Source organism: Neomonachus schauinslandi, chromosome 12, assembly GCF_002201575.2.
Source record: "Neomonachus schauinslandi chromosome 12, ASM220157v2, whole genome shotgun sequence".
Taxonomy (NCBI): Eukaryota; Metazoa; Chordata; class Mammalia; order Carnivora; family Phocidae; genus Neomonachus; species Neomonachus schauinslandi.
Window position 1 is genome coordinate 20,596,023 of NC_058414.1, and position 14,584 is coordinate 20,610,606.

The 14,584-nt window shown below is 38.5% G+C and overlaps 1 protein-coding gene across 1 annotated transcript in view; it reads right to left on the minus strand.

Annotated features, from left to right (window-relative positions):
* Nucleotides 1-6,581: 6,581 nt before the first annotated feature.
* Nucleotides 6,582-14,584, minus strand: part of PSMC2 (proteasome 26S subunit, ATPase 2) — a 14,643-nt gene continuing 6,640 nt past the window's right edge. Inside the window, exons 5-12 of the mRNA XM_021689837.2 lie at nt 12,279-12,410; nt 11,819-11,891; nt 11,340-11,435; nt 10,587-10,751; nt 9,459-9,546; nt 7,268-7,470; nt 7,067-7,163; nt 6,582-6,981 (exon numbers count right to left, since the gene is read on the minus strand). Of these exons, the coding sequence (XP_021545512.1) occupies nt 6,824-6,981; nt 7,067-7,163; nt 7,268-7,470; nt 9,459-9,546; nt 10,587-10,751; nt 11,340-11,435; nt 11,819-11,891; nt 12,279-12,410 (1,012 nt within the window). The 3' untranslated portion in view covers nt 6,582-6,823. The remainder of the gene's footprint in view (nt 6,982-7,066; nt 7,164-7,267; nt 7,471-9,458; nt 9,547-10,586; nt 10,752-11,339; nt 11,436-11,818; nt 11,892-12,278; nt 12,411-14,584) is intronic.

A 14,584-nucleotide genomic window follows, 5' to 3' on the forward strand; every position in this document is an offset into this window, starting at 1 on the left:
ATGAAGAACTCAGCCGGGATGGGGTATGCGCCTCTCGTGGAATCAGTCACTGTTACGCAGTTTAAGTACTAGACACTAGATTTTTTTTCCCTAAGGGTCAATACTAGTAGTCAAGGCTTGATTTGGAGAGTGAATGACACATAGCAAGATGTATCTTACTTGTGTTGTTTTTTTTTATTGAATATTTCAAAGATAGACTGTCGTCCTCTTGCCTGCATTTCTTGTGCAGTGACATTTTTTTAAATTTAAATTCTATTAGCCAACATATAGTACATCATTCGTTTTTGATGTAGTGTTCAATGATTCATTAGTTGTGTATTACGCACAGTGCTCATCACATTACGTGCCCTCCTTAATGCCCATCACCCAGTTACCCTATCCCCCCCCTCACCTTCTGCAACCATCAGCTTGTCTCCCCAGAGTTAAGAGTCTGTCGTGGTTTGTCTCCCTCTCTGATTTCTTCCCATTTAGTTTTCCCTCCCTTCCCCTGTGGTCCTCTGTGCTATTTCTTATGTTCCACATATGAGTGCAACCATATGATAATTATCTTTCTCTGCTTGACTTATTTCACTTAGCATAATACCCTCCAGTTCCATCCATGTCGATGTAAATAGTGGGTATTCATCCTTTCTGATGGCTGAGTAATATTCCACTGTATATATGAACCACATCTTCTTTATCCATTCATCTGTTGAAGGGCATCTCAGCTCCTTCAGCTATTGTGGACATTGCTGCTATGAACATTGGGTGCACGTGCCCTTTCTTTTTACTACATCTGTGTCTTTGGGATAAATACCCAGTAGTGCAATTCCCGGGTCATAAGGTAGCTCTATTTTTAACGTTTTGAAGAACCTCCATACTGTTTTCCAGAGTGGCTGTACCAGCTTGCATTCCCACCAACAGTGTAAGAGGGTTCCCCTTTCTGTACATCCTCGCCAACATTTGTTGTTCCTTGTCTTGTTCATTTTAGCCATTCTGACTGGTGTGAGGTGGTATCTCATTGTGGTTTTGATTTGTATTTCCCTGATGACAAGTGATGTGGAGCATTTTTTCATGTGTCTGTTGGCCATTTGTATGTCTTCTTTGGAGAAGTGTCTGTTCATGTCTTCTGCCCATTTCTTGACTGGATTATTTGTTTTTTGGGTGTTGAGTTTGTTAAGTTCTTTATCGATCTTAGATACCAACCCTTTATCTGTTATGTCATTTGCAAATATCTTCTCCCATTCCATAGGTTGCCTTTTAGTTTTGTTGACTATTTCCTTTGCTGTGCAGAAGCTTTTTATCTTGATGAAGTCCCAATAGTTCATTTTTTGTGCAGTGACATTTCTGTTACTCTTTAGTATTACCTTTATAAGCTGAGCATTTAAGAAGTTATTTCCTTTAAATACTTTCCCTACAAATCAGATATGCTGTCCCCAGGTGGGTAGTGGCTCCTTGTTCTTGTACTTGATTTACAGGATTTTTGTAATCAGAGTTATCTAACAGAAGGAGCAGACCCACAGTTTTCTAGAAGTTCTCTTAAAATAACCTTTTATTATTAAAGAACAATCGAAAAATTAGAAGAAACAGAAGAAACATTATTTTGCTACCACTCAAAGATTATCACTAACACTTTAATGCACTTCCTTCCACATCTTTTTCTGTTCATATGTATTTTCATCTTTTAATCAAAGGAAGATCATATTCAACATAGTGCCCTGTAATCCATTGTTTTCAGTCAATAATCCTTGCTTTCTTGTTCCAGAATACTTTCACCTCAGACCTACTTCAAATTTCCCATCGTCCTCAAATTTGTAGTTGGTCTGTCCAAACTAGGAGCCATTCTGTGACCTAACGCTACAACTGGTCATGTCTCTTCAAGTCCCTTAAGTCCATCTTAATCCAGCCCAGTCCCTTTTATGACACTGAGTAACTATTTAAAGGGACTGGGCAGTTGTCCTGTAGAATCCCATTTTGTTTTTTCAAGGTGTTATTTCTCTTGTCCCTTTATTTCCTGAACTGCCTGTAATCTAGAAGTTATATCTAAAAGTTTCATGGATTGAAATAAAACCTTTTTTTTGCTAGAATATATCATAGATGAGACACATGCTTCAAACCTCATCACATCAGAAAACAAATATTTAGTTGCCCGACCATTAACAACGATGCTAAGGTGGCTCACTGGATTAACAGGACAGCCTAATCCCCCACTTACGTTTTCTCCTTTGTGACTAATGAGTTACCTCTACGGTATGCCTTTGGCACTGAATGAATGCCCAGTTTCCCATTAGCCATTCACCCAGGGGTTTTAACATCCTTGCCTAAGTCAATAATTCTATTAAGATTTGTGATTTTTTTCCATTTCTCTCATTTCTTCAGCACTTATTAGTTGATGTTCCTTTGTAAACTACAACTATCCCTCCTCCACTTGAGCTATTGTCATCCTTAAATACATCTCTTACTGGAAAGGCAGGTTAAATGTTTTTTCAATTTAATTATCAACGTCAAAGTAAGAAGTTGGTTTAACAGATGATGACAAAGTAGGTTCTTTTATATCTCTCTTTTTTTCGTGTAATTATAGGCTCGTGAATTTTTATAGTTTTAATGTTCTTCAGTCCATTATAATTATTCTTTTTGGTGTTCAGTTTGTCACGACTGTGACCAGAAGTTTTGTTGTTGCTAATAGTAAAGTAACCTTAAAGGCCATGTATTTAAGAAAGGTAACTCCTAGGTATAATTTAGTATCTTCCTTGGAAGTCCATAAGAGTTATCAGTTAATTCTTCATCAAACCCAGAGTTAAGCCTCTGAGTGAGTAAAATGCCTATTTCAAGCACTTTATAGTTGTTCAAAAGGAGTGGGGGAGAACTTTAAGCCAATTTGTCATCAAAAGGTCTTACTCTTGTAGTTCCAACTACCACTTTATTCCAAACCAAAGCACAAGTATGCCTAAAGCCTCCTCTGCTGAGATTTCCTAATAATCAGGTTTTTTAAAAAAAGATTTTATTTGAGAGAGAGAGTGAGAGCACAAGCTGGGGGGAAGAGCAGAGGGAAAAAGAGAAGCAGGTTTCTGCCTTCAGCAGGGAGCCCCATGCGGGGCTCAATCCCAGGACCCCAGGATCATGACCTGAGCCAAAGCAGACAGGTGCTTAACCGAGCCACCCAGGTGCCCCTAACTGTCAGTTTTTAAAGTATGTTTTCCTATTGACTTCTTGTTTTAGTTTTCATGAAGAAAACACTGCCAGGAGAAAAGAGGTCAGATCCTAGGAAAGAACTACGTTAGCATGGGTCTACTCCATCCAAACCCTATGGTTTGTTTGCTTTAACTATTGGGTTTCTCAGTGACTTTACTAATTTAATTCAAAGTGGACCCCTCCTTTCTAATCAGTACTTAATGTAGATCTAGAGTGCAATCAGATTCGCATCCAGTTACCTCGTTTGCAATCACCACATACAAGATCAGATACATCTGCATCCTGATACAGCCTGCCTTCTTAAGGAGCACTTAGCTGTAGAAGCTCAGCTTTAGTGGAAACTTTTGTAAGAGGGCCTGCACCATTTCAGCCACTAAAGCAGAACTTAAGGATTTTAAACAATGTTATAAAATACTTCATTGCATCTACTTTAGCACCCCTCTTCCACAAGTGCTTTACACATAGTAGATATCCACGTCCTAGTTGTTGGTAGATTGAAAGTAGTGTACAAAAATAGTATTTATCTGTATCTAACAAATCTGTATTTAATTTCTCTGTTAACCATGTACATAAAAAACGCTTAAGTCTTACTGAAGGGAAATCTGTTTTTGTTTTAGCATGCCTCTGAGAAAGTAAGAGTACATTTCAAAATGTTTTATCTGTATGTAATTATGTTGGAATGTTTTACTTTAATATAGTGGAAAATGTCCTGACCTTTTTTACTTTAAGTATGTCTCTATGTTCTTCTTTCTGGGCCTTAATAGCTACTAATATATGCTTCCTCTGTTTCTCAGCACTGGTTCAAATTCAGTCTTAATGCCCCTGTCAAAATGGGCATAATCCACAATGATAGATACCGGGACTTGGCTAGTCTTATTTTAAGGCAATATGGGAAAGCTCTGTCTTCAGGAAGGGTCCCACATAGAGAAGTCCTTTGTCTTTCTAAAATCCTACACAATGTAACAGTGGTTGATTTCTGCCTCATGGATAGACAGAGTATGTTTGAAAATAATTGCGAACCAGGGCCCGGGGAAACTAATTCATGTCACAGACATTGATTGTATGGCGGCTTATAGTGGGATCCCAACTGCCAGTCTCATCTGCAGTGGGACTCAGAGAACAAAGGATAGGAATCCTCTGCAAGCCCTGGGAGTAGCTCATTCTATAGTTTTCAGGTAACATCTAAAATATCCATTCCATGTGGTTTGATCCTGTGTTCTTAACTGTTCAACAGAGAAAGGAGGTGCCTGCCTCCAAAGGGACATTTTGAGAAAATGAGTCTGCCCTCACGTGTATGAAGGAGAGGGTCACAGACACACAGAACCTGCCCTGCAGTGGGTAGGTGTGTTTTTGTTTTGGGGGGTGTGGGGTGGCATATGCCCTCATGAGAGGCTGAGGGAGAGGGAAGGGAGGGTATATGGTAGGGAAGGCTTTATCTATTATGTCTGCCCCTTTAAAGACAGTAAATCAATTTAAATTTTAAAATCAAATAAAACGTCTTTGGTGTGAGCCTGTGTGTGCCTTGAGTGTAAAAATGCTGTTGGTCCATTTTAGTGTATCTTTCAGGAATGCTTTTAGGATTCAGTATGTTTAGATTTTTGATAATATGGTTTGAGTGTTGATAAGAGTTGGTTTGAGAACTGGTAAAAAGTACTGCCTTAATTCTCCATATAGCCAACCAAAATGCATGAGACGGGCTTTGAAACCCCTCAAATCCCAACAATAAAATGTCCAAAAGCTTAGCATTGTAGCAGGTAGGCTGGCTTACTGACTTGGATTTAATCAAGTTTGAGCATCTCAAAAATCTATCTTGCCTTTGAGAAAAAGGCATACCAGGCTTTTCATTTCACTTTATGTAACGGATAAGGCTGAGCTTTGTGAAAATTAAGTTTTTATAAATCCAATCGCATTTTTAAAATGTTTATAGAAAGTATTTTTTACAGATCATGACATATCTTTCTAAAGCCATCAACTCTTTGTATTCTGACTTATCAGCACCCTGATATATATAGAACATACATGTGCATCCAAACACATGCAAATGGACACACATGTGCATAGATTAGGTGGAGGGGGTTACCAGTGAATGTGTGTTCGTTCTTTTAAAATTGGGTACGAAGATGCTCATCTAGATAGGGTTAATACTATTGGACAGAAACACCCAAATTTTTCAAATAATTGTCAGTTTGATGTATGACATTAGATTTTCATCATGTAACTGAGATGTTAAGACTCTCCAGAGCCTGCACCATGTTAGGCCTGAGTGAGCTCAACAGAGCCAGTTTGAGTAATCCCACACGGTGCATATGATACTACTATGTAGCTCTCTGAAAAACCTGGGAAGACTTCAAAGAGTGTGACGTAAATGCTTATGTTTATTAAAACATTACAAAAACATACATCTTCATTTATTTGAGTATATTTTATTATTAGCCTAACACCTAGAAAGGGCTCGCTCTGTTTCATAACTCATGAAAGACCAGGGCAGGCTTAGGAAAATTGTTCTGATCCATTTCACAAAAAAGAAAAATGAAGAAAGAAAAGCATACTGGTTGGATTTTATGAACAAAGGGCTTTTGTTCTTCTCTTTGAAAACTTTCATGTTAAATATTTCAATACAACATTTAAAGCACTTTCTATGCTGTCAACTTTTTTTTCTGCGAATTAAAACATATCCAGTTCTTGCTATTTTGCATTACTTATTTATGAATACTGAACTGCAATAAAAACATTCTTTATTGTGCTTGGATCTCAGTATTTAGGCGGGGAGGCTAACGGTGGTGCAAGGTGGGAGGGGATTTGGTGATGGCTGCACAAGAAATAATTTTAGAGATCTGCTGAGGATCCCAATACAACTTTATTTTTAGAAATACCTCGCTTCACCAGAAGTCTAACAGGAGCTTTATCAAAATTTTACACCATTAATTTATAAAATGAAAATAAGTACTTCTCTGTATGAAACCAATTCTGGATTTTCTAAATTAGAATATTATGTATATATTTTTCTTTCTGCTTTACTACTTCACTGGTCATTAAAGTCACTAATTCTTCTTGATTAACTTGAAATCAACTCAAATGACAAAGCAAAGCCTAATACATCAGATGCTTCTTCCACTTTTAAGAGTTTGGTCAAAGCTTTATTAGTCCATGTGGTAGGAAAAAAATAAAAAAATATTAAAACACGTGGTCCTGTGCCTAGATGGGCTGTTTTGATGAGGGGCAGAAGAGCATGAAGGTGAGGAACACAGGTACCGAGCTGACAAACTTGGACTTGAATCCCAGCTCTGCTACAAGTATAAGAAGTAGGAAAGTTTTTGCATGCATTACATCAAGATGCATTAGCTCCACCTCACTGGGCAGATGGGAGGATACCATCGGCACCCAGCCAGCATACGCCTAGAATGTACATGGTCTAAGCAAGCACTTTATGATATGGGACCCTTAAATGGTAGTGATCAAAACACAATACACATCATATCTGCCTGATGACATTAGATATCACCTTTTATTGTACTACAGAGAATAGACATCTGAAGAAAACATACAATTTTGAAATGCTTTATTTTTGTGTGTGTAATGGTTATTAACAAGTCTATTTAATAAAGTTAGGATGCCAATGAAAAGAGGTGTTTTCATGAAAGCCTTCGGGGAATCAGTTGTATGTCATATAGCGGGGAGTAGCACTGAATTTGGCGTAAGATTTAATGACCTTATTTACAGCCTCCAAGAAATCCTTTTCAGTAGCAATTTTTCGCCGTGCTCTGATGGCAAACATACCAGCTTCTGTGCAGACGCTTCTAATCTCAGCACCTTTCAAACAAAAAGAAAACAGGCTTATTAAAGCAGCCTGAAAAGACAGACCAGCAAACATAATAAACAAGACCTTTCAACCTACCAGTGCTATTTGGACACAGTCGTGCTAACAACTCAAATCTGATATCTCTTTCAACACTCATTGAACGAGCGTGAATCTTAAAAATGTGAGTCCGACCCTAAAAATGGAATTGATAAATATTAAAATGGAAAAACATCACGGGAAGAAAAAATTTCAAGCGAAGGAATTCTTGACCTCTCTAAAATGAAATGATTTTCTCACCTCCAGATCAGGTAAGCTAAATTCAATCTTTCTGTCCAATCTCCCTGGCCTCATCAGTGCTGGATCCAAAGTATCAGGTCTGTTAGTGGCCATCAGCACTTTAATGTTACCTCGAGGATCAAAACCATCCAGCTGATTGATCAGTTCCAGCATCGTTCTCTGCACTTCGTTGTCTCCTCCAGCACCATCATCAAAACGAGCCCCTGAAAAGACAAAAGGAAAAATAAGCTCTTCACGTCCTCTCAGGAGCACGCAATGAGTAACTCGAAAGTACAATCTCCGCTCAAGTCACGTGCTCCAGCGCGAGCGGGCATCTCCTTGTGAAGCACATTCTCTAAGAACAGCCTCCTATTTACACAAAACTGATTAGAAAGTGAATCTTTCAAAAGGACTCATCATAGATTTATTTAACAAAGGCTCCTTTTAAAGTATTCTTTTTAAACCTCTTTTAGGAATTTTGTTTTTTAAATCAAGAACACCTCCATTTTTAGCACAATATACATCTGGACTAGGAAACAGTAATACACGCGGACTTGAGTGCTACAGTGGTGTCTGTATGTAAGAAAAGGTCATACTCCTTGAAGTTTCTCAGAAACTTTCCTTAAAAATATGGCTAAATCCAAATTACAGTAGAACTGTAACAGCTTACTATCACACTAATTTAGATGTATTAGAATATTCTAGCTTAATGTCAATCTCTCATTTCAACCAAAATAGCAAAAAAAAAAAAAAAAAAAGGCCTCCAAACATCTATTTTCATTTTTAAGTTGTATAAATACATATGGTTATATTAATGTATTATGTACATTAAAAGAAAATTGGAAAATTTTTAAATGATATTAAAAATACAAAGAAAAATTCCAGATTGTCTTCTTGTACCCTAATACTACTTTATACATAGTGTACTTTGGAAGCCACAGCTTCAGAGCATCCTGACGTCATCATAAGGCTTATTCCAAAGATACCATACAAATAACTTCAGAGTCACAACATGACATCAATACACTGTGGTCACACATTATGTCCCTCCAAGACATTAACCACAGAATGTCCAAACCCAACAACACCCATCCAGTCTAAAAGCAAGACTCTAGGTAACCTAACTGCAGTCCCCAAAGAACATTACGGGGTGCACTATGTTTTCAAGTCATTTTTGTCACTAAGTTCATTAACTGAACATATGACATCTCTCGGGCTATTAAGAATTATTACTCCCGGGGCGCCTGGATGGCTCAGTCAGTTGAGCGTCCAACTCTTGATTTCGGCTCAGGTCATGACGTCAGGGGTGTGATATTGAGCCCCGTGTCAGTCTCCCTCTCCCTCTGCCCCTCCCCTCTCCTAAAATTAAATGAATTATTACTCTCATAACTGTTACAATAGTCCAGGCCTACAGAACAGTTGAGTTTTCAAGGTCTCATTTATTACTTAACTTTTTTTTTTTAGGTAGGCTCTACCCCAGCATGGAGCCCAATGTGAGGCTTGAACTCACAACCCTGAGATCAAGACCTGAACTGAGATCAAGAGTTGGATGCTTAACCAACTAAGCCACCCAAACACCCTTATGACTTATTTTAAATCTCTCTAAAACCCATGAAATAAACAAGGCAGGAATTATCATTCCCTTTATAAGGTAAGTGAACAGAGGCTCAGAGTTGGAATAACCTGTCTAGATCGCCCAGCTAATACTGCATTTCATCAAATCTATGAAGCCAACAATAACATTATTTTATGTACACTTTATGAAAAACCCCACCAACTAAATTATGCCCCAATGCTTTCTTATTACATCAAGTGAAGCTATACCCCAAGTTAGGAGTTATTAAAGTGTGAAAACATGTGTCATGTGAATGAAATTAGGAAAGTACAAAGATAAAGACTTTGAGAAATAGCAATGCTCTATAATATTTCTTTTTTCCTTTACAGTGTATCTCTATTGTTTATTGGATCTGTAGCTCAGAAATGCCAGAGCTCACAGAAAGAAGAGTTGGAATTAGAATTCTGTACAAGATTAACATATCAAGAGGACTCTACACATATTACTTTGGAAGGCTCATGAAAACCAATAATAAAAAATAATATAATAATTTAAAAAAAATCACTGAACGATGGAAAAATTGAAGAGAACTAAAACTCAAAATCTTAAGAAAAAAAAGAACAATCCTAAAGTAGTTCTCTAAAATACCACTCATACCTCCAATAGCATCAATTTCATCAAAGAAGATAAGGCAGGCTTTTTTTGTTCTGGCCATTTCAAAGAGCTCACGAACCATTCGAGCCCCCTAATGAGAGAAATAATTCAGAGTTGGTTTAAAACATTTTTTGAACACAAGAAGCAGCTATGCTTCAAACTTTTCAATATTCCTAACAGTATTCTCAAGTATTAATAATACCTAAAGCTTTTTCAAAAAAAACAAGTTTGTTACCTATTCCATCAAATTAATCTCATTAGCCTCAAAACAGTATTAATTTCACGATTCTGTATCTATTAAATAGCCAATACTTCAAGACCTGAAGAGGTCAAATGAACACTTGAATAAAGGTACCATTTCAATCAGTTAAAATTGAGGAAATGAAAGAAAGCATCTGATTTATCACTTGGCATTTCTGATCACCGATTTTGCTTTGTAAGTTTTTTTTTCTTGAAGATTTTATTTATTTGAGAGAGGGACAGAGAGAGAGAACAAGCAGGGGGAGCAGCAGAGAGAGAAGCAGGCTCCCCACTGAGCAAGGAGCCCGATGCGGGGCTCGATCCCAGGACTTTGGGACCATGACCTGAGCCGAAGGCAGATGCTTAACTGACTGAGCCACCCAGGCGCCCCTGCTTTTTAAGTTTTGATCAAGGAACAGAAGCATATCTTAACTCATGCTGCTCCTTTACTAAGTCTTACTCTAAGTATACTAATCATTAATGTTTCAGATGTGATATACACAGCCCCAGACTTAACTCTAATGAGAAAATACATCAAATGTATACGTGCGTGCATGTGTGTGTACGCTCGCACATATACAGACGATTATGTTCTCTTTCTCAATAGGATATGAAACGCTGCCCCTGAAATGAAAGTACCCTTTTGAATGCATTCACTGTATTTCTGGGGTCTTAGAAACCAAATCTGTAGAAAAGCTCATCCTTTTGAAGAGGGAGCATAATGATTAAAAGTTGTAGGCAGCTGTTTGTTTCCAGTGACCAAGGGAAGGCCGGTGGCTTCTGAACTACGAATTACAATCCATCAGTCAAGAAATTTCAAGTCTCAATCCTTCAATATGGAACTGTTTTCACAGGGCTACATATTATTTGATTCTGATCAGTGTACTTTACCTCACCGACGTACTTCTGTACAAGTTCAGATCCAATAACTCGAATGAAGCAAGCGTCAGTCCTGTTGGCAACTGCCCGAGCACAGAGGGTCTTGCCTGTACCCGGCGGACCAAAGAGCAGCACACCCTTGGGAGGCTCAATGCCAAGGTTAACAAACCTCTCTGGCTGTGGTGGGAGACATGATTTTTACACTTATCGCTTCCATGCAATAAACACAGAACTACTTCTGTGTCATATCTGTAAGTATCATGATATTTAAACCAAAACTATTAAGTGCACAACCTATATACTTGATCTAAATAAGAATTTCGCTTATTCTAAGACACGTAATACTGAATGGCTTTTGAAGGTGTTTCTCTTACCCAGGCTTAACAAAACATTTTCCCACTGATTTAAAAAAAAAAAAGTGTTTTAAAAAACAAGAGTATTATCCTCGTTTTCCATTATCCTCCCAAGCTTAATTTGACTCAATTTAAGCCTACATCCTCTTGGTATCATTAAAACACGTGGTTTCTTCTACAATAACTTACAACAAATTCAACATATTGCTAAAGGTTATATCTCAACTTCCTCTGTCACTCAAGATAGCAGACCTGTTTTTGAATAGGGCTGACCAATCAATCCTTTTGCCTCCTCTTCTCTCCTGGAACGTACCAACTCACCACACCACCTCAAAAGTTTTCACTAAAGACAATATAAAATTTTTAAAGCTATCTAATGACAGGTAACTAGTGCACAGACTCAGCCACCTACATGAAGTAATGGTGTTTCTACTACTTCTCGAAGTTTCTCAATCTGTTCCTTACAGCCACCCACATCACTGTATGTGACATCAGGTTTTTCTTCCACCTAAAAGAAGAATGAAAACGTGTAACATACAGCCACAGACTTTTGAATACGAGTTCAAATGTTCTATCCAGTAGAGCAGACCCAATACCCTGAAAGAAAAATCAGACTCACAGCAAATAAGAATTCCATAAAAATGGAATACACTGTCCAGTGTCCTAGAACCACTCGCAATACTACCTGCTATGACACTAAGTGAAAGAGACAGACCAATAAAAAGACTGATAAAAACATTCTCATCTGAAAAACTGTTTAAAACATTTTTGTAATTCTTCAGTATATGCCCACATATTGATAGTTTACAAGTCAAAGTTTCAAAATTCTCTGAGATGGATGCAATTATATTCAAAGTCATGCCATTCCATTTCCCTCCCATATTTTCTTACCTGCATCATGGTAACTGTTGGGTCAATCTTGGGAGGCAGCGGAATGTGAATCTGATACTTATTTCTGTCCACCCTAAGGAGATAAAAAAGATCCTCACTCAACACATTCAAAAAATGTACTAATTATCATGCATTGTATATACATTAACTTACTTAATCCTAACTATCCTAGAGCAAGTGCTTCCTCCACTCACACCATGTTACCTTAAATAGACCGTCAAACTCAACTCTCAAATCCTGCACTTGAGCATGACATGTAAAGCCATTCACAAAAAGCCCTAGTGGGGTAGGAGAAAGCAGCAGATATAGAAGAAAGGATGTTCAACTGTACTACTCTACTACAGAGTATTTCTTCGTTATTCTACGGCACCCAGTTCATTCATTCCAAAGAAAGCCAAGGATGTGAATGTGACACGGTATCTTTAACGAAAGAGGAGTATTTACTGTAAAATAGTCTTACCCAACTCTCATCCCTTCTTCAATGTCAGTAGGTGCTACCTGATCACTGAGGTCCACCACAAACTTGGCAAACTGCTTCACATTGATAATGTACTTTGGGTCCTCCGAATCAGCATTGATTATCTTCGTACACCTAACACAGCAAAAGGCTTGATTAGAGTAAGGAACCTAAACCACTAATAATGAATTCAAGTAACTAGATTCTCTCCTGGGCAAGCAGTATACTAACGAGCAGGTATAAACTAGAACTGCAGAAATTAGGTCACTGCTAAAGATCCTTTACTATAGAAACCCAAGGGTCCACTCAAATTAGCTAAGCTGTAAAATTTTCAAAAGATACATTCCCCTAGAAAGTTAAACCCAAATATTTCATCATTAAGAAGTTCTCTAATTTCTTAATTTTTTTTTAAAAGATTTTATTTATTTATTTGAGACACAGAGACAGGGAGAAAGAACACGAGCAGGGAGAGGGGAGGCTGAGCAGGGAGCGCTATGCAGGGCTCGATCCCAGCACCCCAGGATCAGGACCTGAGCCAAAGGCAGACGCTTAACCGACTGAGCCACCCAGGCGCCCCAATCTCTTGATTTTCTTAAGTACATTCATTAGTGATACTCCTCTATATCTTAAGTTACCCTCCTTTTTATTTTCCCTTTAGGAAGATGATCATCTTGTCTTACATCAAGTTAAGTAATAAATGTGTTTACATTCTTTCCTGAGTTTATACTTCAAATCCATGATTTATCATTGTTGCTATTTTTAACTCAAATGTGTTCTTTTTATGTGTAACATGGTGAAGGCAAATTTGTAATACCATGTACATCACAGTAAAAAGTAGTCCACTGCCTTTACTCTTTGATGGAAGGAAAACAAAGAAGAGAACTCACTTTAGAAAAAATCCATGTCATAAGCTGTAGCAATTATATGGGGAAATACAAAATAGTCTGGAGTGTACATAAAGGTAGATCCCAAAGTAAGCTCAAGAATGCCTTGTCCCCAGGGTGCCTGGGTGGCTCAGTTGGTTAAGCGTCTGCCTTCGGCTCAGGTCATGATCCCAGGGTCCTGGGATTGAGCCCCACATTGGGCTCCCTGCTCAGTGGGGAGCCTGCTTCTCCCTCTCCCTACTCGTGTTCTCTTCCTGTCTCTGTGTCTCTCTCAAATAAATAAAATCTTAAAAAAAAAAAAAAAAAAGAATGCTTTATCCCCACAGCATAACTGTGTGACAGGACCGTTTTCTTTCTTTCTTTTTTTTTTTTAATTTTATTATGTTATGTTAGTCACCATACAATACATCATTGGTTTTCTTTTTTTTTTAAAGATTTATTTATTTATTTGAGAGAGAGAGAATGAGAGAGAGCACATGAGAGGGGGGAGGGTCAGAGGGAGAAGCAGACTCCCCGCCGAGCAGGGAGCCCGATGCGGGAATCGATCCAGGGACTCCAGGATCATGACCTGAGCCGAAGGCAGTCGCTTAACCAACTGAGCCACCCAGGCGCCCCATCATTGGTTTTCGATGTGGTGATCCACAATCCGTTGTTTTCATATAACACCCAGTGCTCCATGCAGTACGTGCCCTCCTTGATACCCATCACCGGGCTAACCAATCCCCCCTCCCCACTCCCCTCTAAAACCCTGTTTGTTTCTCAGAGTCCATAGTCTCTCATGGTTCAACTCTCCCTCCAATTCCCCGCCGCCGCATTTTTCCCTTCCTTCTCCTAATGTCCTCCATGCTACTGACAGGACTGTTTTCTGTTACTAGCCAAGGTCTACCAGGGAGGATTACATAGAAAGTACCTCTCACTACCTTCTCTGACAAACCATGTCAACACTGCCTGCACAAATAAGGATCTTTCAAATCTAAAGCTGAAAAAGTATATATATATGTAAGGACGTCAACTTCCAGAATGAAGCAGAGTTTCTCTCAGCTCTTAAGTCTCCAACTAAAACCATAGTACGATTTACCAGACATCTAGCACAAAAGATGGGACACCAAACAAGCGAAGGGAAAAAAAGCATCTTGGATGAAGTAGAAACCTTGCAGTTATCATTAATTTCCTTAGAGATGAGAACATATTACAACCATGATTCGAAAATAGAGGACACATTCGGGGTGCCTGGGTGGCTCAGTCATTAAGTGTCTGCCTTCAGCTCAGGTCATGATCCCAGCGTCCTGGGATCAAGCCCCACATCAGGCTCCCTGCTCCACGGGAAGCCTGCTTCTCCCTCTCCCACTCCCCGTTTGTGTTCCTACTCTCGCTATCTCTCTCTCTGTCAAATAAATAAAATCTTAAAAAAAAAAAAAAAAAAAA